The sequence below is a fragment of the Lates calcarifer genome, linkage group LG18 (genome assembly GCF_001640805.2).
Source record: "Lates calcarifer isolate ASB-BC8 linkage group LG18, TLL_Latcal_v3, whole genome shotgun sequence".
Taxonomy (NCBI): Eukaryota; Metazoa; Chordata; class Actinopteri; family Centropomidae; genus Lates; species Lates calcarifer.
The window spans coordinates 16,856,716-16,882,187 of NC_066850.1; the positions used below are offsets into that span (position 1 = coordinate 16,856,716).

The window sequence follows — 25,472 nt, forward strand, 5'->3', positions numbered from 1 at the left end:
CACACCTCTTGTTTTGTGTGTGTTTGTGTCTGTGCTGCTATTTAAGTTTCTTTACATTTTTTATGAACTATAGTCCCAACGATGCATTTTTTAATTCCTCTCAGCTTGCTCTCTAAGGTTGTGCCTTTGAAACCCTCTGTACACTTTAATATAACAGAGTTATATTTAACAGAGTTTTTAAAGGCTCTGGGAGAGTGATAAGACTGGGGTTTGATGCATTTACATGGAGCAAAAGTTCAGGCTTACACTGTGTTTTTACTGCTATGGCTCCAGCCTCAAGGGTTTACAGTCTTAATTGTATGTAATGAACTACCTAAATTAATAGTGTTTATTGGAAAACACTCTTTAATTGATGCATATGTTGTCTTTATCAAGACATTAGGCCAGACTTCCTGATGCACTCTCTTGTTTGCTCTTCTTGCTTTATATTTTCTCTGATTCTGCACCTCCAAGCACAGCGAAAGCCTTGAAACAACTGTTGAATATTCATGTGGATCATTAAGTGAAGTATCTGATATAAATGAATGCAGGGAGCGGAGTGCAGGTATTTCTTTAAATCATGCTGCTAACCAGCTTAGTTTTCCCTTGCCACCTCGACTCGCATTGTACATCTGTGAGTCTACAACACGGGTGTTATTTTAATTCTCGCGGTGTGCTGTTGCTTGTCACGAGTCCCATCCACTCCACATTAATGCCTGTGCTGTCATGCATTGTGTTCACTACAGCACAATGATTAAATGCACATTTTCTGAGGTAATACTCCAGACCACCTTCTGACTCTCTCTCTGTCAGACCTGCTTGTGTAAGTAAGACAGACGTCCTAATTAGGAAAAGTGCACAGGACCTTCTTAAGGTATGTGCTCACATACCATTACCAATTTAATCGAAACAAAATGGCTTCCATGACTTTGTGCAGGTCTCACAGCGAGATTAAGATGCTACATAGGGTCTATCTATCAAAGCCTGTTTGTCTTGAGACAGTGTTGAGGAGTTTCATTTAACATTTGTGCAGCCTTATACCACTAGGTGGCACTGGAGTTGTATGTGGAACAGGCAAATGAAGCTACAACTACAACTGGTTAATCACTACAATGGCTATTGATATGACCACAGGTATCACTGCTACTTCTCTACCTGTTTCTACCCATAGATTGTTTTTGTCACTCTTTTTGTCACTGTGAGTACTACTTTTATTATGGCTACTTTTAATGATACTTTAAGGATGACTACTATCACAGTAGTTAGTAGTAGTACTTAGAATTCAGTGATTTAAGAAGTAAAATAAAGGATCTGAACCAAATAAAACCATACTGTAAAAATACATCATTTAAAGTTATTTAAAATTTTAAAACCTAGTATATGGCGGCATGGTGGTGCAGTGGTTAGCACCTCACAGCAAGAAGATTCCGGGTTTGAGCCCTTGTTCGAGCCCGGGGCTTTTCTCTCCAGGTTCTCCAGCTTCCTCCCACAGTCCAAAACACATGCAGGTTAATTGGTGACTCTAAATTAGCCTGTAGGTGTGAATGTGAGTGTGAATGGTTGTTTTTCCATATATGTTGGCCCTGTGATGGACTGGAGAGCCGTACAGGGTGTACCCCGCCTCTCACCCAATGATCAGCTGGTATATGGCCTAACTGCATCCTATCTGCATTCTGCCACATTTCATCCAGTTTCTGATTGCTTCTCTCCTTCTCTGTGCTCACATACAGAGTATTTTAAAACAGCCAAATTCCTAATAAAGCTGCTCAAATTGACATGTTTCTACTTTTGTCAGACAATGGAACAAGTATGAAACGGTGACTGAAAGGTGAACCCTTAACTCTACATGTTAACCAGCAAGCACTTCCCAGCCATTTCCATGCTGCTGATCTGCTTGAATCCTAATTTTCTAGCCATGACGTCAGCTGATAAAATCACCATACACGTACACCACTCAGAAAGAAACTTGGCTGCTCAAATTGGTTGAGATACAAAGAGAGATGTGCCTGCTGAGGGAAAGCCCGACCTCGTGCTCACAGGGTAATACTGGTGACTCTGCCGTGGATAATCACCATCTCTTTTCCAACGGTGATGCTACTGACTGTTGTACAATGACGGTGGAGCACCCACAGAGGGCAACTGCCACTATCCAAAATGCTAGAGATCCCTATACTAGGTCTTTGTACCGGTGGGGAGTGTTTGAGGAATAGTGTCACAAAGAAGGATGTGACAGTGTTTTGTGAAAGTGATTTTGTCATTCTTGCAAGACCAAATAAAAAGGCCTTTTCCATGGTTAACGTGTATTTGGCAACCATCATCTGCCATGTGGATTTGAGAGGTAAAATGGTATGATGGGAGCGTGCAGGCTTCTCCCTGTCTCCGAACTGTTGCCTAATTGGATGTGGTTGTGGATCTGGAGGGGCTTGAAACATCTGTCTCTGACAACTGTGTAGCTACTAGCTCTGGCATTGGCCAAATGAGCAGGCGATGATATCCATGGGCTCTCAGGGAAACCTTCATGCTCTCAGTTTGCCCCAGAGGAAATGTGGATGACACTGAAGCCCAGCCCAACCTTTTGTGCACACTTGACACATGTCTTGCCTGCATCTGGGGCCTTATTCAGGTGAGTTTCTGTTCAGGACATCTGCCCTGTGGGGAGTTGGTCCTCGCCCCTCATTTGAACAGGGTGACTCTCTTCTGCGGGATGGTGGATGCCAGATAAGCCTGTCTGACAATGCATGAGCGACGACATCCCATAGTGAGACACTGAATGAAACGTTATGAAAAGGTTACATACATATCTCTGGTTCTTTGAGTAATACGAGTGAGATGCCTGCCCTGGACAACCCTTGATGCTTGAATGACAGTGTGTCACCCACACACACTATTGATGGTAGGTGGCACTATGAACACATTCACCACCCAATCAGGATTGGCATCATGGGATAAGGGCTTCTGAAGGTTGCAGTGAGGTTTGCTCCCATAGCGAAACATATCACTCTTATTATACCAAGAACTGTGCTTTTAATTCTTCTATATTTATTTAGCAGCTGTAGTGACTTTACAGATTAAATATTTTATGCCAACTGCCCAACACTGCACTAGATAAAGTAGTTCAAATGAGCTCTTCCTGCCCCAGCTACAATTTTAAATTGATGCCTCTTTCACTTTAAGTAAATGATCTATTCTTTCCTCCACCGACTACATTTCAGATACTCCACTAAGGGCTTTTGCATTATATTAAAGCTGCAGTTAGGAATTTACTCACAAAACATAGACTCACTGCATTATTATACATTAAACTCTCCACCACTCCCAGCTGCAACACTGAAATGCAGCTTAAACATGAATGCTTTAGTAATTATAATGCAATCATATAATACAGTATACTATAATAACATGAACAAAGGGGCTATGTTTTCTGCATAATGAAAAGGCATATGTATTAGTGCTTTAAGTACTTTTTTTTCCCATTAAATAAAACCTTGAATCCAGATGTGCAGTGTGGGAAATTTTTTGCATTGTTGTTTTGCTAAAAATGGTGAATACTTCTGCCAAGTGTCACACAACTGTGTTACTTCAAAACTGTATGTGTCTAGTTGTTACTTTTCACCACTGCTATGACCACTAGTTCTTTGTAATATTATCACACATTCTATGAAGTACATTTATCACTAAAACTGTTGCAGTGCCTCTGTATACAAATAGAATTATACTCAGCTCCTTACTGTTGGCAGTAATGTAAGTGAGTAGAATAAAAGCAGCAGTTTACAGTATAGGCTACACTTGAACAGTGCAGTTCACCACAAGTTTCAGTTTCTACCAAGTGAAATGATTTTATGAATACGAATCCTTTTAATGTGTGGGTCTGTGTCTGTTAAAAACATTATACTCCTGCGGTGTTCAGATGAAGGAAATGAAATAGTTTTAATGTGATGCTCTTGAACAGAAACGTACATCTGGACGCGCTCATTTCCTCCGAGCGGGGAGGGGAGGTACCGTCCCAACCCACCCCACCCCACCCCCCCCACCCCCACCCACAGCCCGACAGTGGTACGCTCCGTGCTGGATGCGTTCAGCTCATTGACCGGCGGACAATCCTCATCAGTACCAGCAGAGACCCCGGAGCTTCCAACAAACCGGCCCTTCATTTCCCCTCACAAAGCGAAGCGGCACCCTCCACCCTCTCCACCCCGCCATGAAACAGACTCTGAGCGAACTGATGAGGATGAGCAGGATATGCCGGATGGTATTTGCCACTTGTTTGGGATCCTTTATTCTGGTCATCTTTTATTTCCAAAGTATGTTCCAACCAGGTAGGACCTCTCTCTTCTCCTCTCTCTCCGATGTGTGTGTGTGTGTGTGTGTGTGTGCGCGTGCAGCTGTGTCTATACTGATGTATGGAGTCTTGTCTGGCAGCCTCCTGGCATGTTGACACATCGATTTGTTCAGGCTGTACAGTAACGCAGCAGATGCATAATTGATAGTTGTGTCGCGTGAAGGCGTAAATCATCCAGCAGGCGCACACTGTCTCAAATCAATCTTCTCTTTGGCACAATTACAAGAGTACAGGTCGGTTGTCTTGTTGCGCTTTTGTCCGGATCTTTTCTCTTTGTGGAGGTGTGCGTTTTAGGTGTGATTGGACGCGAGCGACCAAGCGCTGTTCGCCGTCAGCTGACAGACAAGTGGCATGGAGATGGTAAAGGGAGGGTTTTTGTCTCCAGAAACGTGGCTCGGTGCACGGGCAGGCAAGTGGGCTTTTGACAGAGTGGGCGCTCGCAGCCTGAGGCGATCCAATTTTGACCCACCTAGAGGTGCCTAGCATCCGGATCGAGGGAAAAGACCGAGCTGTGATGGGAAAATCACTTTGTCTAAAAATAAACCGTGCGAAGGGAAACCTAAAAGCGATGTCCTGTCTGATCTGCGCACGGCCGGAGACCCCCCCGTTTAATTTATCACGCGATACGTCCACTCCGTATCAGCGGGGGAAGAATGTGCATCAAAGTATGTTAAAGTAGGGAACTGAATCAAAGAAACCAGCGTTCAGACGCGCAAAGCAGCAGCGCACAGATTATGTAGACTCAGTGCTGCTGACCTACTGTACAACAGGTTTACTGTACGGAGAGGGTTTCTGGGTATCTGCTTTCCATGAACAGAGACTGAATCATTCCCAACAGAAATGATAATCCTGTGATGCTGCTGTTGGAGACAGAGAGTCTGCAGTTTAGACTCTATATGGCATACTATGATTTGTCAGGTTGTGATAGCTCCTGTAGGATCTGTAATGGAATGTCCATTGGTGAGATAAAAGGGGATGTGCCAGCCAACATGCAGAAATGTGCATCAGTCTGTATAGGTGATGATGTGGAGGCAGAGTTACAGAGACTTGGTGAATCTGAGTGATGGAACCTCTCGGAGACAAGACCGATGAATCATGAGGTAGACCAGAGAGCAGGAATCTCCCCAGCGTTAAGCTCAACAGACGTTCTGCTACATCTCTGATTCAGGAGGCGTATCTCTCCAGACACACCGGCTCTCTGTGAGTCACCTGTGTTGCAGCTGGTAGCAGCTGATATTTCTAATCCCCACAGGGAAAAATCACCATGATACACACATGACACCCCCCCACCCCCCAGTCACAGTACCCACCAATCACAGAACCACAGCAGAGTAAAGTTCATAGTATTTAACCATGTTTTACAGCTGGGGTCTCTTAGAGTCAGAACAGAGTTCAGAAATATGTCAGGTCTGCTGTAATGGGCAATTCTAATAAAATAAAATAATAGTGCAGTGCACAAACCTCCAGTAAATGACAACAAGTTTTGTTTTAACACTTTGGTTGTGTATGGATAAATATAATGTGTTGCAGGGTGATTTTTGTTCCCTTTGGACGGAGCTAGTTTCTCCATCTCCAGTCCTTATGATAAGCTAATCATTTCTGCTTCCATTCAAATCAATGGAGGTGATTTTAAAAAAAAAAAAAAAAAAAAGGTCTTCACAGCATTAAAAAAATCTTATAACATTTTGTGGCAACATCTTTCTCCCCAGTTTTCTTTGGCGCTACTCTCTTACGAAGTGATCGTCCTGTTAAACAGTTGACAGTGTCGAATCATCCAGAGTAACAGTTGCACTGATGCTCATGCTGAATGAAACCACTGGGTCAGAGCATCTCACAGCAAGGCTTGTTGGGGCTTCCTGATCAGCAGTGGTAGCTACCTAGCGACAGTGGTCCAAGAAGAAGAACTGTAAACCAGAGACAGGGTGTGGGTGGGTGGGTAGGTGTATGGGGGATATGCTCATCCAACAAGATTTAAAGGATCTGCTGCTAACATGTTGGTGCCAGATACCACAGGGTCCCTTCAGAGGTCTTGTAGAGTCCATGTCTTTGGTAGGCAGTAGCAGAGCTGTTTTGGTGGCACCTAGAGGACCAACAGGTCCGTAGGCAGCCAGTGTTTTGGCTCATCAGTGTGTGTTGTCTGTGTATTTCGTACCCTGTCACAGGAGCACTGTGTGGAGTGAGACCTCTCTTCTACTGTCCGTCATTAAATGAGCTTCCAGGGAGAGAATTCATCGTAAAAACTGAACCGAGACCCCACTAAATCCAAGTTAGCGATCCCTGGATTCTGCTCTTAGAGTCGGCCTCTGTCTGACACACACACACACACACACACACACACACACACACACACACACACACACATAGACAGGTCACAAAGTGGATGTTTTATTTTGTAGTGGTGATGACAGGGTGCTGCATCCAGGATGCTCTGATTGAAGAGGAGACGTCTAAAGTAGAGTGTTTGCGCAGGAACTTGGGTATAACTTTTTAGTGATGCAGTGGGCATTTATGTAGGCTTACACAGGTGAGATGAATACTAGTGAGTTTTGTGTGTGTGTGTGTGTTGTTGAATTCCCCTATAACCCTTCTCCTTATCTCTATCTCAGTCTGTTTGTCTTCTCTCTGGGATGACTTCATTACTGTCTTGATTTTTTTCTCTCTCCCTATTCTCCCCCCTTTCTTTCTCAAGCACACACCCACATAGACACACACACACAGCACACATCATTGTTGTCCATCAGATAAAGTTTCAGGCAGCGTCTCCGTGGTTCAGGCATGTTTAACAGACCTGGGAATCCCATCTCGGCCTCCCAATGTAAACTCTCACCTCTCTTCCAGGACTTGTGGGGTCATGACCTCTTGTAAAAAGGACAAAGGGGATGGAGTGTGTGTGTGTGTGTCTGTGTGTGTAGTGTGTCACACTGTGCAACACACACTGCAAACTTAAAGGCTTGTAATACATTGTGTTTATACCACAAAAAGTCTGATTTATGGCCACAAAGAAGCCACATTAGGCTTCACTGGTACAATGACTTGATATTTACTTCTTGTCTTCTCTACATCAAGCCACAGAGTGAACAAACCTGGAGTTACTGCGAGTACAGTGGTTTTAGCCTACACTGCTGCATTAGATTTTGTTTGGAGTGAAATGTCAGTCGTAGTTAAAGCAAACAGAGAGCATGGCAGCAGTGGAAACAGTCCGGTAGGCCAGTTCTCATGCTCAGTCTCCGGTTTGTGTTTAAGGTATATGCCAACTTTTGGTCAACTGTGGCGTTCCCTCACGACAAGCAAGGCAAATTAAAGCTAAAGATAGACATCAGAGAGAATGAAACCCAAGTGGAAGCGATGTTTCTCCTTGCTTCTCAGAACAGCATTCTGACACATAAAGAATCTGATATTGCCTGTTTGCATTCATCATGTAATTTAACGCCTACTTGTGGCGGCAGCAGGCTGTTGTCTCTGGGAGGTACCGGCAATCGTATGCAATTCTCTGTCATTTTCATGGGCATGAGCGTGTCACTGTGCAGACAAAGGCTGGAGGGGAGCAACATTTTTTTGTACGTTAGCGTCTGCACTAAGGATAATACTGGAATCTTTCATGGGTGACTAGCTATAGCCACTAGTATGCTTGTCAGGCTGCCTTTGACCCAACTTCCACCGCTCTGAGATCATTGAATGCACCACACGCATACACATATGTGTGTGGAAACTAAGCGTTTAGAGGTAGTAGCAAATAAGCCAGCAATTCACCCTCTGATTCTATGATCTCTGTGCAAGATCTGCAGTAAGTTTGATAAGGTTGAGACAGGACATTGTAACACAAGAAGCGAAACTCCTATAAGGAATATAGGAATATAATGTTTCTGATACCTGAGTATGTAGGTTGTGTGTGTAGTGGGTGTGAGAGAGAGGGAGTGGTAAGGCCAACAACTGGAGCAGAGAGTTAGAAGTTAGCAGTATAGCTGTGAACATAGCAGTGCAATGTTGGGGATATTTGTCCGTCAATAAATGCTACAACTCCTCAAGACCCAAGTTCCAGCATCTGATAGATAATCAGATAGAACTGATAGATAAATAGATATTTTGCCTCTGTATTATATCACCAAAGGACTATAATGGATGTGCCAGAATTTTCTTCATTTAAACAAAAATAAAACTTAAGTAACTGTTTTTGGAGACCAGGAAGAACGAGTAGGAGTCAGTGTGGATAGTTGTTTGGCACAGCTTGCCTGGTCTGTAAATGTCACCACATGCCACTGGCTCTTGGTATAGACCTGAGTGTCCTGGGAGTGAGAAAGTGAGATTTCTTTTTAGAAATTTTTGTCAATATACTAAATCAGTCTATACTCAATCTAAATTTTATTCACCTCTGCTATACTCTATGCTATTGGTGTTAAGGATTATAATTTGAAGTTCATTTAGGGCTGTGTTAGTTCACTGTCTTATGGGGAGTTTGATGGAGCTTCTGTGCTCACTGGACAATGTGACAATGTACCTCGATCATCCCAGCTGCCTAGCTAATGCTAACTAGTTGGCTTACATTGTCCAGCGTTGGCAGATTTGTGAAGACAGTATTGTATGCAGTCACCAGGGCTAAGCTAACCCTTGCTGTTGGAGTATCTTACTGAGTACTTGACTGCTTTTCTTTGTTAAATGATAGTTCACTGAAAATAGGTTTTGGACTGTTAGTTAGATGAAACCAACTTGGAACATTTTTGACTTATGAACTGGTGCTTAAATATGCTGTATACTGAAATTGTGTAGAGTTATCCATCACAGAATGGTGATTTTGGACCAAACCTTCTATCACATATTGGTGGACTGGGTGGAGTCCTTTAAGAGTTTTGTTCTAAATTGAAATGAAATATGCAGCTTTTGGAAAAAAAATGAGATTGTATCTGATAAAAAAACAGTCGGCGTCATAGGAAAGCTCACATTATTTAAGTTATAAAAGATGCTTACTGACAGCAGTCCTGTCTGCTTTTCTGAAATATTGAGTCGTGAATTTCAGGCCAAAGCTTTTTCCAGCATGAATGTGCAGAGTTTTAGGAAGCAAACCACAGATTCCCAGTACGGCATACATCCCTACATACAAAGAGCCGGGCATTCAGTCATTCAGGCCAAAGTGAGGTTGACACATCTGTTGTTATATTTCATCCTGAAGGGTCAGCTTATTTAGTCTAGCCACTGCTAACTGCCAACCCTGAGCAAGGACCTGTGTCCTTCCACCTCTGTCTTGTCTGTCTGACTTCACTTTGAGCGTAGGGTCACATAGTTCCTGTGACAGATCCAGTCTGCCTCATCAGGCCGAGTCTCTGCTGCTCCTTTTAAAGGCAGAGTAGCTGCTGAGATCAGCGTGGCTAATAAGGCAGTTTGCTCTGTGAGCTACTTGTTTGGTTTTTTTGTGAGGTGCCTCTGGGATATTTTAGAGTCGGCGTGTGTGTGTGCGCGCACTGAGACTGCAGCTCTGCTCTGTGCTGTGCATTTTACAGCCTGAGTGTGGTAACCTGTTGTACACCCAGGCCTTAAAGTCATGCGCTCACATTTCAGCCCTTGTGTCTCCAGAGCAGTCAGCTGCACACAGAGACTGACCTTAATGACCTCATTTCAAATCCCTCAATTTTTTTTTTTTTACTGTGCAAGGGAGAGATTTCCACAACAACTGACATGCCCCAGTTTGAAGCAAGGAATGGGAAAGTCTTGAGAAATAATAAAATATTCCTGCCTGGAATTTCTGCAGGAAACTCGAAATTCCTCACCTTCACTGGTCTGCGGCAGCAGTGTCGGCTATAACTGAAGTGTAGGGAGAGAGTGCTGAGTTGCTGGGGTCAGTGACCTCAAACACGAGACCCTGTAATCAGAGAGATGGGCTCTAATCCTTGAAGCTGTCTGTAAAAGTGTCCAGTCTTTCAATGGAGCTTTTCACTCACTCACCAAAATTCAACACAATCTAAATCTGAATTTACAATCATGAAACGGGCAGAAGCTGCAAATTCTCACATTGGAAGATCTGGAATCTTTGCCTGATTTATGCCTTTAAGGATTAAACACTTTTTTGAGCGACTAAACAATTAACTGACCAACCATTTTAACACCATAGATACTTGAAAAGATGGGGCTACACTTGAAAAAAAGCTCTTTTACCAAGTTACAAAGTAACAACATTAATGCTCCCAGGGCCTGCCCAGATAAGTAGATAATCTTTATTGTCCCAGGACGGCAGGTTTGTATTCACAATCTGAATATGTTTATGTCTCACAGTAAACAGTCACGAGCCCAAAGCACATGATGCAGACAGATAGACACATATATGTCTTCTCCACACATTCACTTGTGAGGAACACAGGCTTATATATTTATGCTTATCTATGGCAAGAAATCACCGGCTACAAAACTTCTACCAAAGTGGGCCCTTCTCCATTTTAAAGTCCTGTATCTGCAGCCAGCAGTATGGGGTTTGGACTATTGGTTGGATGAAACAAGACATCTAAAGATATCTTGTGAGCATGATGGTCATTTCTCACCATTATTTGAATACTTTATTGACCAAACAGTTAATTGATTAGTTGAAGTGATACCACACAAAATTCTTAGTTGCAGTAATAGGTTCTACAATGACTGTTGTGATGCAGCTAATTAGATTGTTTTCATCATTTTGGACTCCTCTGTCATTATTGTCATTTTCGGTGTGTACCTGGTCAGTGTCACAAAAAGCGATCTCTACAGGAAAGCTCTGACTCTGCTGATCCCTCTGCACAATCTGTGTTTGTTCCCCTGGTACTTTTTTTGAGTTGTGTCTTTGTTAAGACTGTTTGTTGCTCCTCAGTTTTGCTGTGTGTCACAGGGCTGTCCTGTTTTGGTGATCCACACAGAGCCTGACTGATGTTATCACACAGTGAGAGAGCTACTGAGTGAGGAGAAGACCCACATAGATGAAATAAGATAGCTGCACCCAGTGTTTGTGTGTATGCAAGTGCATTCATGCTCGTGGGTGTGGATGTGCTTGTGCTGCCATCTCACGACCCCAGCCCACTCCTCTACCCCCTGTGTGTGTGTATTGTGAGAGTGTATCCCGGATGTCCTGTTTGTGTGATCTTAGTGCTACTGCTGGTTTCCTGTCCAGCTCTGCTGCTAAATCCTGGATCAAACATTCCTGCACATTAGTGGGAGAAGTGAATCACTTGCTGTGTCCTATTATCCACATCCAGCACCAGTAAACCCAGTTTAGCTGCCACACATACAGCGCCCCATTCTGTTCCTCAGCAAAGCTTTGGAGGGAAAATGGCATCTATCTATTGGTCAAACCAGCACAAAATTAGAACAACTTGTGTGGAAAAAATACATTTAGAAAACTCTAGAATTTGTCATGTGAATTTCCAGTTCCTCAAATTCTTCTACTATGTTCTACTGTTACACAATGATGAATGAAAGTGGTGTCTATGAGGTGATTTCAGCATCTTTATCTCTTTTTTGATGCTGCTGCTGTTGTGGAATGTTGGAAATGATCAGATCCCATGTGGTGCATTCAGTGCCTGATTCTGCAGATTACAGTCCCATTTGTTTAGATTTCTTTAACTACTGTTCCAGATCACAGTCAGATTTCCAGTTTCCACAAACCAATCCAAACCCCCTTTTCAGACATGCTCCTTGTTATGTAAATGTGATGCTTTTGAATATATTAGTCTCATGTCTGACTAAGGATATTGGTCACTTTTCCTTAAAAGGGAGGCTTGCATATAATCAATATCTAACAGACTAGCACTCCCTTATTATGGTTATTTTCAGCTTCCATTAGTATTACTAATTCAGTGGGTTCACAGTGAGAAGTCAGGCACCTCTCATACCCACAATAATTGTTAATCAGATTGTCAGACGATGTTCACTTCCCCTCCCTACAACTTTTCCAGCATTGCAGTTTGAGTAACTCGTGCATGCCCTCTTTATGGAGTGATTGATTGGGTGCAGAGGTGAGACTGTAAGCAGGGTTGGAACTATTGTCATTGCTACTTTTCGTCACTTACCAAGAATAACTTTGAAGAGAGACTGTCCCAAAGTGTGTTTACAAAAAAAAAAAAAAAAAAAGTGTAAAATCCATCAGTGGTGCAGCCTGTGAGTGAACAGAAAACACTTTTCAACTCACCACTGTTCTCTGGCACTGACAGCACCCCCTCTGTAAACCATGTGGCAAATATTGTGTGAGCATTGTAGCTCGTTAACAATCCCGTCACATCTAAATAAAGCCACGACAAACATATATAAGTCTGAATAATAAAAGCCATCTCTTATAAATACAGATGATGAAGCCAGAAATATTAAATATTCCATGGTGATGGGCTAACCACATTGGATGTAATTATGATGGCTCTGATGCGTTGCCTTCTCAGGAGGTGAGAGATCTGAATCCTAAACTTTCACGTGATAAAAGGAAGCATGTCACAGTCCGCTGTGACTGGACCTCTTTTGCACAGGCTTGTACAAACTCTTTAAAATCTCAAAACCTGCCAAACACAGCAGACTGGTTACCATCAGGCTTTAGATCGCGTAGACCGCTTTAAGTGCCACATGTCCTCCCGAGTGTCTGTCTGAGTAATCAGACAGGCTGACTGTGCCGCTCCGCCGTCTGGACTGTGGGTCAGGCAGCGGCCAGAGCCTGACGCTGAGGACTCCTCATTTACTAGGCTGAGCTGATCATTTGTATGAGTGTCTGGACATCATTAGAGAGGCGATGAAAGAGCTGCCACAAAGAAGGAGACATAAATACACACACACACACTTTACCCAAGCTCAATTGAGAACTAAAATATCCAGTAAAAGGAGTTAACCTAGACTGGAAAGATTTGTCCCTCTTCCTACTCTTGTGAGGACACTTTTTCTGTCTAAGTATAGAAATAGAGCATACACCCACACTAACACAGAGTTTTTATGACCATTGAGTCATTAACAGACACAGTTAGACATTCACCCCGCACAGAACAACAAACAGGCTTATTCTGTGGGAAAACAATAGACAGACACTGTCTGTAATTCAGAGTGTGTGTGTGTGTGTATGAGTATGTGAACATGTCTTTTTATGCTTGTGTGGACACATTTGTGTTTTGGCCAGTCCTCGTACATTCAGAACACTGTTTTAGGGTTCAGACTTGGTTTTAGGGTTCAGGTTAGAATCAGGTTTGAGGTGAGGGTTAGGGGTTTAGTAGAGATGAGGAAGTTTAGGGTAAGGGGCTGGAGAATGCATTATGTTAACAAGTGTCCTCACAACTATCAAAAGACCAGTGTGTGTGTGTGTGTGTGTGTGTGTGTGAGGCCTCTAGACCTATTCGTCATCAGCAGGCTTCCCTGCCTGAAGAGATTTACACACATGAAACACACTCTCTCCGTCTGACACAGCAGACGCACACTGGTGGAGCTGAACATGGGAAAACAGCCGTCACCACACCCTCTTTTCCTCCTTGGAAAACTACCGTCTGTCTGGAGAACAGGAGTCTGCTGCGTCTTTGATTCTTCCGGTCCAAGGCTGAGTTGTCTGTGATTGCAATGTCAAACGCTGCCATAAAATCTAATGCAGCGAGCGTGCATCTCGTGTTGAAACACAACAGGATGAAAGGTGTGGCATGCAGATCAGAGGCAGGGATGTTAATGATAGGTGATGTTCGAGTCAAGAGTGTTGTCTGCACGTCAGCATCTGCCTGCCATGCATAGTGAAGTGTGGCTCAGGTTGATAGGGTTGTTTAATGCCTGTTTTGACGAATATTCATATGTCTTGTGTTCAGTCAGTTTCCAGAAAGCACAGAGTGAATACTGCCAAAAAATCCTCCTCTGGTTCATATATAATCACACAGTGGCAGTTTTGGATATTGAAGTATCATTTCTTACTGTGACTGCGCTAGTTTTAAAGTGTGTGTGTGCCTGAGTAAACTGAAACATGACTACCATCTGTAAGACTTCCATTTTCCACTCTGACATCTGGACTGTCTGTGGTCGTCCTTTGTGTGTGTGTCTGTGTGTGTGTGTGTTTGTGCGCAGGTGGAAAGAGTGTCTGCTACTGAAGGGAAAAGAGCCAGTACTCAGTGGAGACTCTGAACAAAACATGTAGAAGATGTAGGGCTGTCAGCTGCAAAGGCAGTGACATGACTGTGCATTTTAAGAAATCACGTAAGTTTTAAAAGAGTGAAAAGAGAAATATGTAAAACAGGGTTCAAAATAAAAATAATTGTTAAAGGTGCTGAATGATGTTGATGCTATGGATTCTTGGCATCTATGCATTTATTTTAACAGAAAGGCAGGAGAAGCTGGGAGAAAGAGGATGACAAATGACTAAGGTCAACGGCTTTACCTGATCTCTGAGCCATCTTCACTGATTAATAGATGGAAATTGAATGTTCATTTTCAGCTTGCGGGTCTCTTGAATGTTATTGTACTTTCCAAAATAAGTTGAGGCTTAGTCACAATATCAGTCCATTTCAGTGGAATCACTGTGATCAAGTGATATGTTCAAGGAGACAAAGTAAATTCCCCCATTGTCCTCTTTCGGTGAACTCTGTGCCGGGAATCTGTGCCAGTGAGCAGTTACGCACCAACAATAACAATTAGCAATGAAAATGGAAGACAATCTCATGTTGGTTGTGTCACATGACCTACAAGTAGTGGCTGCATTTCAGGACTAAATGTTTTTGTGAGGATACAAACTGAATCACTGTGCTACTTTCTGTAGTGACTGGGTAGTTGTGCAGATACTTTGTTCTTGCTGCATTTTGTGCATTTAAAACATGACCTCTTCATGGAATAAAAATGTTATCTTTGAATGCTGATTGTGCATTTAACTAACAACTATATGTACTGTGTTAAGTGAATCAGATGATTAGTTGAATTGTTTTCATTTATGTAATAGTGTCACATAAAATACAGCAATGTTTTGGACACAGATGAATTATTCCCCAAGATGCCAAAAATGCATAGTCTTGTTTTAAAGGAAACATCTGGCTATATTCTCTATATTAAATATTTTTTATTCATCAACAAATGTCATGTGCAGACCCAAACCAACATGACAACAAGTTGTCAACATGTTCTCTTCTATCCAAAGCCTGGTATATCTCATCCCTCTGTGCCATAGTGCTCCATTGTTGTCCAAAAACTATTAAAAACACATCAGTGAGTCACACCGTTGCTCTGGGTGACATGTTCTTTTATTACATATCCACTGTAGTTTATTTTGACTCAGTCCCACACATCGCCCTGCTGCCCCCAAATGCTTGTCTCTGTAACAGACCCACTGTTTGATTTAAGATCATTATGCAATTACAAAAACAGCTTTAAATTACATGCATCAAGTTTGGATGCAGGTCAGAGGGCTCAGTGCTACATCTTGTCTGAAGACCTTGAAGTCTATGTGTGTGTCTATGTGTGTGTGCTATGTGCTGGTTTGTTGATAAGTGTATAGTGGGAGTGGAACGTTTCCCTGTGGTCATTATGCACGGCTGCCCCTGCTTGTCTGCACCGCTGACAGCAGCAGCAGCAGCAGTTTGTGGTGGGAATGTAATCACATTGCCGCTGCCGATAAATATTGATTTGGTTGTTAGGTTTTACCCCCGAGCAGTAAGTTGAGAGTACGTACGACGCGTTAGCCACATTTGGACATCAATAACAGAGGAGCAGGAGGGAGCAGGGGGCATTTTTAGGTGGTGACAGAGCAGCTTTCAGAGCAGGAAAGTGCATAATGTCTTAGTAGGCGTAGAGCATGCCCAAAATGTGGTATATTTGTGTATGTGACTGGAATCCTTATCTTTGGGGATGTGAACACATTGATTTAGGAATTAGGAAAAGTAGGCATGGTGAGGCACACAGCTCTCTGAGAGTCAACCCAAACATGGTACAGAGTGTCTGTGAGGGGAAAAGAAAAAGGGTAACAGTGTGTGTTGGTGTTCTCGGCTGCCAGATGTACTGTAGACTGCATGGCGTAAGAGAAGTGAATCATGGCTTTAATTAAGTGGAGGAGGGCTGAGCAGTGTCTCATTAAAGTGCCTGGTCTACACCAGCTACCGGGACACTTTACACAACAACTGGGAAGGATTTTCCACTCTTCCTCCTCCTCTTCTTGTTCTTCCTCCATCCTCTCTCTGCATTTCAGACACATCAGTCTGCTCGCTAAAGAAAGAAGAATAATCCACTCTTGGATACTCCTTAAACACTGCTAAATGTCATTGGTCCTTGGTATTCTGGCCATTGTAGCAGGGATTTTGTGATAAAGTCCTTCAGTTAACTTCTTCAGTGTACCTACTTCCCTTCGATGTACCCCATCTCATTCTACTTAAGTTTGAGATTTCATTTTCAACTGAGCATTTGTGTTGCACCTGCGTTACAAAGTGGAGGCGCAGAATTTAAAAAAGGGGTCCAACAAAAAGATGATGTTGATTGCATCATAGATACTGTAGGATCCACTGTTTTTGGAGCATGATCAATAGTAGAGACTTAATGTCTCGGTATGTTGACTGCTGCTGCATTGATTTCAAGCGTTCCTTTGTAATCTGTCTCTCTCAAGTTCCCCAACTTTATGGATTTTCAGTACTACATCACTGGAGTACCCCTTTCAGATATCAGATGTTTTGTCCTTGCTCGCACTCTGGTCTAATTTCTGCCACTGTGGGTCTAGAGACTTGTTTCTATGCTTCTTAATAGATTCCTCTTTGTATGAGTCTTCAGGGTTAGTAGTGGTGCCAGATAAAAGCCTCTATGTTTCTGAGAGACTGACACCAAAACCAGACAACTGTGATGTCTCCATTTTGCCAACCCATCCACAGGAAAATGAAAAATACCAATCCACAAAAACCCACCAAAATGCAAGCAGTATCAGGGATGTGTTGTAGGCTTTTTTGATTAGTTACATTGATTGGAAGCTATTTCCCAGCTCTTTACAGCTTTACAGCTTTCAGTTTCTACCATAGTTGCGTTTGTGGTTTTTCCTTTGAAATTGACAACATGACAATCCAGATCTGTGGATTCACAGCAATTTTTCCACTTCCATCTTCTGTCTCTTTTCCTTCGTGCATCTCTCTTTCCCATTATCCATCCATCTGGGCACAATGTCGAGGGAGTTTTTCCAGCCATAGTTACTCTGCCAGCGTGGCCGGCTTGGCCAGTGGATTAGTGGATGCTGCCACCGGCCTGCTGCAGACTTCACAGTGCGGCATGGCAGCATAAAGCCTGCTCAGCTGGCCGCTTCGACGGAGACTCAAAGACTCCTCTCATGTCCCTCCAAGGGGTCAGGGCGGACATGTTGGCACAGCCCGCCAAACAAAACTCTCCTCATCACTGACTCAGCAATTACTATAACATACCTTAAAGATGAGGCTATAGTGTGATTTGATGAGGCCACCCCATTGCAAAATTTTAGTTCATTCTCTCATAAACCTTGCTTATCTCCTTGGGAGCATAATTGTGCAGCAGTGTGTCTGTTAGATTGTGTTGAGTTATGTTGACTTTGGCCTAGAGGTGGTGCTAAATGGCTATTATCAAAGAATGGAAAGGATTGCACAGTCTCCTATTATTATTATATATTTCCTGCAAGTGACAGAAATTTGGGCCCGAGGAAAGTTGCTAGAAAGGTCAGATTAAGATTCATCCACTGGTGACAGTAAAAATTCACAGGACAGTTTGATCTGGTGGAGGCAAAATCATGACAAATCAACCCTCTGTGCGACCCTAAGGATACCCAATGTGGTCCAATCCTGACCATCCTCAGAGGCTGAGATGAGTTGGGCCTAGTTAGTACTTGAATGTGAGGAATCGACCTTTGGGCATCTTGGTTCAAAGGGATCACCTAGCTGCTGATTAGGAAACCATTCAGACCCCTAGTGTTGAGTTGTAGTAGGATCAGAAAGGTTCTTAAATTGACAAAATGTTTGTGAAACTGAAAATAAGCCTTAGAAATAAGATTTGAGGACAGCCCTCTTGCATCGTTAGTAATTCTTTTGGAATTCTTTGTCAATGTCATACCAAAATGAGTCCTTTGTAATGTAATGTAATCACTTCAGTCAGTCAAACTGAGGTGAACTCTTCCCAAACCGACCAATTTGTGGCAAATATATCAAATCAGCAATGACAATACTGACCTCTAACAGAGCAAAATTAGTCCATAATGGAAGTGGTGTTCTCATGTTACTTGGGTCACATGGTCTGCAAGTAGTTATCAACCTTACAGTGGCAAAAATGTGGCGAGGCACGAATACATTTTTGCTTTTTTGCTGTCATGAGTGATTTGACACTTGCTGATTTCACTGCTCGTGAATATCAGTACCACATTTCAGGGATGTTTAATGATGTAGATAAAAAGAGATGGATGGATGCACAGACCCAGCCAAATGACAGACTGATCAGTTTTTCCATTCTCTGGTTGTGCCAATAGCAGAGTAAAAAATACATCGGTGTCATGGAAATTCTGTTTGAATTGAATTGCACATATTTTCCCACAAGCCCCTTCCTCTCTCTGTCTTTCTCTCTCTCCCTCTGTTTCTCTCTCTCTCTCTCTCTCTTTCTCTTTCTAATATGCTCCTTTTCTGTCTTGATTACAGACACACATTCGCAATCCCACCTTGCCCTCAAACCACTGTGAATGTAGCATCTGTGGTGTGGTGTCTGGCCGGGTCACACCAGGACACACCATGTGTAAACATGACTGAGAAGAAAGCGGAAAAGAGGAATAAGGGGGAAGAAATAAAAGGAGAGGAACAGAGGAAGAGGGCTCAGGAAGTTATGACAGCAGTGGAGAGAAGGGAGATGCAGAGCCCACAAGACTCAGAGAGCTTAAAGCATTTTTTTTTTTTTTTGTTAGAGCTGACTGTAAGGCTGTGTTGATTTATTTACATCAACAGATTCAGGTTTTCTCTAAATCAGGACCGCATTTTCCCTAAACCCTGTTGCTTTCTGTAATCGTAATCAACAAGATTTCTTTCTTGCATTTCTCAGTTTGCTTTCCCTCTGGCTTTCCTGAAAGGCAGATAAATGTGGTGGAAGTGATTTCGTGCCGGCTTTCACCCCATCCGCCATTATGTGAAGAAACTCTACAGGCCAGTATAGATAAAACTGTAAAATATCTCTTTTCCATGACAACTCTCCTACACTTTGAACTTTCAATTACTTTATGGTTGATAAGCTGCAAGAATGCAGCTATGGCTGTAGCAGGTTTCCTTCTAAAGGTCTCCTTTTTTTTTTTATTACTTTACAGCTTTAAGGAATAGTTCTGACATTTTGGGATTAAGTGTAGTTCCTAACTGAGGGCTAGGTGAGAAGATTGATATTGCTGTCATGTATGTGTGCTAGGTATGGAGCTGGAGCCAGGAGACAGCATAGCTTAGGTTAATTTAAGAAGACTGGAAGCAGGGGAAAATTAGCTTTAAAAAATTGCTGACTGACATCTACAAAACTCAAACTGGTAGAAGTGGTAGCACAGTAAAATACAGTGCAGAGGCATCTAGAAGCAGACAAGCTTCTCTGTAATAGCCTCTCTTCACAGTAATTATACTAAATGTCTCAAAATGGATGCATTTATGGCTTGTTGACGTGAAAAGGCTACAGTACACGTAGCACTTTTAAAAGGCAAGGCAGAGTTGTTTGTGAGTCTGCTTAGTATATTGGAGAGTCGGAGCTGGACTCCGGCAAAACCACATCCAAACAAACATGCGCAATGTTTTAATAGCAGAGGGTTAATGACAGCTGTCTGCTTCTCTCATCTCTACAGTAGTCTTCTTCCTCCTCTCCTCTCCTCTCTTCTATCTAACCCTGACCTGCTGTTAAGAGAGGAATTAAACAGGGCTGTCTCATCTGCTGTGCTGGCAGAGAAGACAACGAGTCTTTTATCAAGTCATACGCACAGTTCTGTGGTAGGTTTGTCTGCATATGCAGATAATCTTAATGTTTTAGTAAAAACACAAAGGGATGCTCATGCTCTAGCAGATAATTTGGCTATTTATGAAAAAACAAGCCCACAAATAAACTGGGGCTGAACAGGTGGGTCTGACAGGGCTGTCACCTCTCTAAACTGGATGTCCAGAAAGAGCGGTGTGTTTGTGGTGGGCTGTGTGGACCCTGAGCTTAAGACTGAAGGCAGCTGGTGGCAGCTTGTCTCAGGGTGGAGAATGTTTGCTATGAGGTGGTGGCCAGACTGGAAGACTTCAGCCGTATATAAACTGGGAGGTGATGGAGGATTGATTCTGCCTGTCTGAATAGCTGGGAAAATGGCCAGTAATTCTGCAGGTGGTGAATGTGATTATTGTTAATAGTATTGTGGATTTTTGCTCCTTACAGGCAGATTTGCAACTGTATATATATCGCTGTATATAGGCTGCATTTTATTTTAAAGATTCTCCTTGTCTCTTCTCCTTAGTCCTCTTCTCTCCCCTCCGCTCCTCTTCTCCTCTCACTTCTCCTCTTCTCTCCTCTCCTCTCTTGTGGTCCCCTCATGTCTGTAGCCCAGGTGCTTTCACCAGTCAGCTCAGGAGAACTTTGGTGTAATCTGTCACCGAGAAGGCCCATCTGTCTCTTGCTTGTGTGTGGGAGAATTGTATATTTACCCGAAGGCTATCTGTCTGTGTGCTTCATGAATCACCAGTGATGCTGATTAGGAGATATTTATGAGGACTAGCTGGGCATCTGTTACCTGCTGATAGAAGCAGAGAAGGATGGAGGGAGCGTCAGGTGGAGGAGGAGTAACAAAGAATGATAGAGATGGCAGAGGAGGGGTGGGGTGGGGGGGACACCAATGCACAAAGCTTTTACACCTTCCTCCTACAACCAGCTTGCCTTGCAGATGGGATGGGGTTGCCATGGTGATGGATAGGGAGGGCTGCGATGGGAGCAGAGCGATATCCCAGTTGGCTGGGGTCCACACAACACGGTAGTTTAGGGGATGTGTGACTTCTGACAGTGAGTGTGTCTAGAACAGCTCTGTTGGAATTTGTTTTCATGTTTGGTGTAGGGATTTGACTACATCTAAAATGCGAGGAGATGAAGACGATTAAAAGATTATGGTTTAACGTCTGTATTTACTGTCCCTGTCACGGAGAAAGAAGCAGGGACTCTGGGCCCCATGAAAACATCACATTTGGTCCCAGCACCACAGGCCATGGCGACCCTGAAAATATTACACTGTGCAGACATGCATGCAACATTCTGCACACAGAATTAAGATATAATTTAATATCATTAAAATATAATTTTAATGATATAATTTCTTGAATGGAAAATGACATGCATGACTACTGTAAAATACATATAACTTAAATATTCATTAACCTCTTAAAATGAATTAACATTCTCATCTACAGAGGGATGTAACAAACAAAAGAATAAATCCATACCAAATCTGCATACCAATGAAAGCAAGCAGCTGTAAAAGTGGAAATGGAAAACAAAATGGAGATAGAAAGCCTGGCTCTTATTATTAATAAGGATTTTATATTTTTTCTTTTTTCCCATAATAATAAAAGAAATACCATACATAAAAAACAGAATGCTGAAAACATAATGTCATATTAAAACAATAAGGCATCAGTAACGTCTTGAAAGTTAGCTGCAAAACTGTTTTTGGTGGCCAAAGGTCAAAGTCACTGAATGCAATATCTCAAGACTGCCCAGAGGGAATTTGTTCAAATTTGGCACAAACATTCACTTGGACTCTAGGGTGAACTGATTTGATTTTGCTGGTCAGTGGTCAAAGGTTAAAGTCACTGTGACTGCACAAAATATGTTTTTGGCCATAACTTAAAAATTCACACAGTAATTAACTGCAGCTGGCCTGGTTGGCGTAGGCATACAACCATAAGGCGGTAACTCTAGTTGGTAGGGTATGGGGGATACAGGACTGCTGAGCTAGCATCTTTTGGGCCTGGCACCAGGCAGGAGCAGGGACAGCTGATTCAGTATGAATAGCTTGGTAAAGGTTTATCTGCATTGATTACCTATTGGCTAAAAGAAGAGCACATTTTTTCTATGAAGATATTAAGTAACTTTAGGAGGCTGAAACATGATGCTCCATCAGAACTCCTCACTCACAGTTCACTGCAAGTACCATTCACCTGGTTTGGGGGCAGGGCCAAACCATTTAAACCAATACAGATGCTCTCTGGGTTTTTACTTTTAGCCAAAAACAAGTAAAAAGAAACCACTATTAGTACTTTGTAAATAACATATTTCTTGACTGATGATAGGTTAATAATTTAAGATTGAAAAGAAATTACCAAATGTTCTGATGGTTTTTTTTTTTAGCCTTAACTTCTTTGTCATCATCTTCACTTTCACATTTAAAATCTTCCAGCAGCTCAGAGGGCATAATCCATTCCTCCTTTGGTATGATTTTAATGTGCAATCCTTAGGAAGTGTGGTTTTACTGACAGTAGTACAATAAAAATGTTAAAAAGAATAGAAAATATAGTAGAAGTGATTTAAATTAAATTAAATTAAAGGGAAATTCAGATGTTTCCAAGTGACTCCAGCAAACCACAACAACCCCCACCTTTACCAGAGTATCTTTGGGTGCCAGCCTTTATTTGTTTACACAGGCTTCAGCCACATCTATTATATCAGAACCTCCATCATTTGAATGGCAGCCTTTATTTGACAATGTGTGGTATGCGTGCTTACTCCCTCTCTTATTTCTCAGCCCTTATATTTGCCTGCATCTCTCCATGTTCTCCCTCTATATCCTCCCTCTCTGATTATAAGTTGTGATGACTTAGACACATGTTTTGTGTCTTGGTACTACCCTGAATCGATTTCCCACACATTCTCCTGCCAAGTCGTGGCTAGGCTCAGCTGTAGATCTGACTGACTGACAACAGAAACACCTAAGATGTTGTTTTGTATACCTGCTGTGTGTCTCTCAGGTTCCACTGGCTCACTGAATCACGCTCAGTAACACACACACACACACACACACACTGACATATAGGCATACAGGGCCATAATTTCCCCTGCCGTCTATTTTAAGAGTTGCAGTCCTCGAAAAAAACACACACACTATAATTTAGCGGTGCATAACTGCAGTGTTGCAAGAGCAGGCAGCATTAAAGGTATCTCAGTGCACTAAGGGAGAAGGCCAGACAGACAGAGCAGAGCAACACACGTCCACATGACTCAGTACCTCTGTCCTCCATTTCTGTCTCATTCAGGCTAATGGTATGTTCTCACAAATTAGCTCTTTGCATTTCCTGTTATTCACTATATAAAGAATAAAAATAACCAGTCCACTGAAACAGCTTTAATGACTCAGTGCTCACATGGAAAAAGACGTGTTCATTGCAAGTTTTGGCTGCTGTGTGGTCAGTGTGTGTCCTCTGCTCAGGACGGCACTCAGCAACAAACAAATAAAGGCAAGAGTCAACGGCATGTCTGGTAATCTGTCCTCCTGTTTCCGAGTGGGCACTGGCAGGAAACAAAAGATTAAAGAAAAGGGCAGGAGTGTGTTATCCCTCTGTTAACTCGTCCTCGCCTGTGTTGTGGGTTTGTCTCTGTGTGAAAGTGTGGGCTTATGGAGGTGAGACTGAAAAAGAAGTGTGCTTAAAGTTGTGAGTTCATCTGTTTTGGTTGGGTGCTGATGAATCACCAGACCATTAAATGAATGGAGTGTAACATTGTTAGTCTGAGAGCAGACACACATTCAAATGTAAGACATCCTGTTAGGCATTATGAAGAGAATCTGTGGAGTCTAGGTCATTGTATTTCTAAGTGCTTTACAAAGGCAACTGGACTTTCTCGAAGATGTTTCACCTCTCATCCGAAAGGCTTCTCTAGTTTCCTTGGGAGTCTAAGACATTTAACCTCTTGTGTGTTGTTAACATCTTGAGAGACGCTGAGTCAATGTGTAATTTGTTCACCACCACCATCATATGGGGATGGCCTATGTGGGGTCACCTGAGTCATGGTGAGTAGGTGTTAAGCAGTCTGGGAAAGGGATACCATGACTACATTTTAAATGGCTGATAAGTGGTGTTGTAGTCTGCACAAGAAGTATTATGAAGTTATTGCCTATTTTATTCTTATCATGTGCCTGCTGTGCAAAGCACAGCTTTGAGGAAACCCTGGCAAAACATGAATCAAAATGTCCGACTGGGAATAGTGTGCTATGTCTTAGTAGCGTTTTAAGTAACCATGGAGACAGAAATTGCAAAAAACTAAAAATAATGGGAAGTGATCAAACCGACCTCTCATTGGAACCACATTGTTTCCTCATACTTTGACACAGAAACACGGTTGAAACTTTAAACAGGCCACAAGTCTTTTTTGGGTGAAATATATGCTTTGACAGCTATTATGGTTTTTATGAACTCATATTTTACACGGTTTATGCTTTTTTTTGACAGTTTCAGATTTCATAATGGGTGTGTATTGCGCAGAGTGTTCTGGTGTGTGTGATATCGTCCACACTCTAACTGCCCTCTGTGAAAACTTTGCCAAAAAACCCCTTTTAATGCCCACAGTTTCCAACATACACAGACACTGTATATATCAAAATGTAGAGAAATGTGTCCTCTCACACCTGCTGTGACTCTCACTGTGACATGACTTATGATTTCTGAATAACTCTTCTCCAAGTGCAGAGAGCGCTGATCAACAGCCCTTTGGACTGTCACATTAAACTGAGCTTTGAAAAAGAGAGCTGAGCTCCTAAACTGTAAACCATAAGTAGACATATAATACAGTGAAACCTTGTGACACTCATAGCAGATCCAATTTTATTGATAGGACTTGCACTTTTTGAGCTATAGGGCATGATTAATTATAAACTAAACTGATTCTCATTGGCTTGATTAGCTCTTGGCCTCACATACTCAAAATTTCTCCTGACATTTTCTAGCTAGTAATACAACTATTCCTTTTTTATTAAAGGAATAGTTCTGGATAAACACAGTTATTTACAAGTTTGATCAGAATGTCTGTATGCTAAATATGTAGCTCGCTCTCCTGTTGTGGTCAGTCACATTTGACCGATTTACAATTTACTGTAAAAATGTAGTTGTGTAGTGTTTTCTGATTGGCTTAAGGCTTCATAATATCCTCCAGACAGATCATATGAACACAATTTTGACAATTTTCATCAAATTATTAAAATTTTGTCCATCTCTGGTACTGTGGCCAGTTTATACTTGTGCGTTCAATCCTGCAG

General features: G+C 42.4%; 1 protein-coding gene across 2 annotated transcripts in view; it reads left to right on the forward strand.

Moving 5' to 3' along the window:
- The first annotated feature begins 4,035 nt into the window (after positions 1-4,035).
- The window catches only part of chst11 (carbohydrate (chondroitin 4) sulfotransferase 11), a 72,220-nt gene continuing 50,783 nt past the window's right edge, over positions 4,036-25,472 (forward strand). Inside the window, exon 1 of one of the 2 annotated variants that reach the window (XM_018697161.2) lies at positions 4,036-4,295. In XM_018697161.2, coding sequence (XP_018552677.1) covers positions 4,178-4,295 — 118 coding nt within the window. In that variant the 5' untranslated portion in view covers positions 4,036-4,177. The remainder of the gene's footprint in view (positions 4,296-25,472) is intronic. The other variant, XM_018697162.2, reaches the window with a different exon arrangement.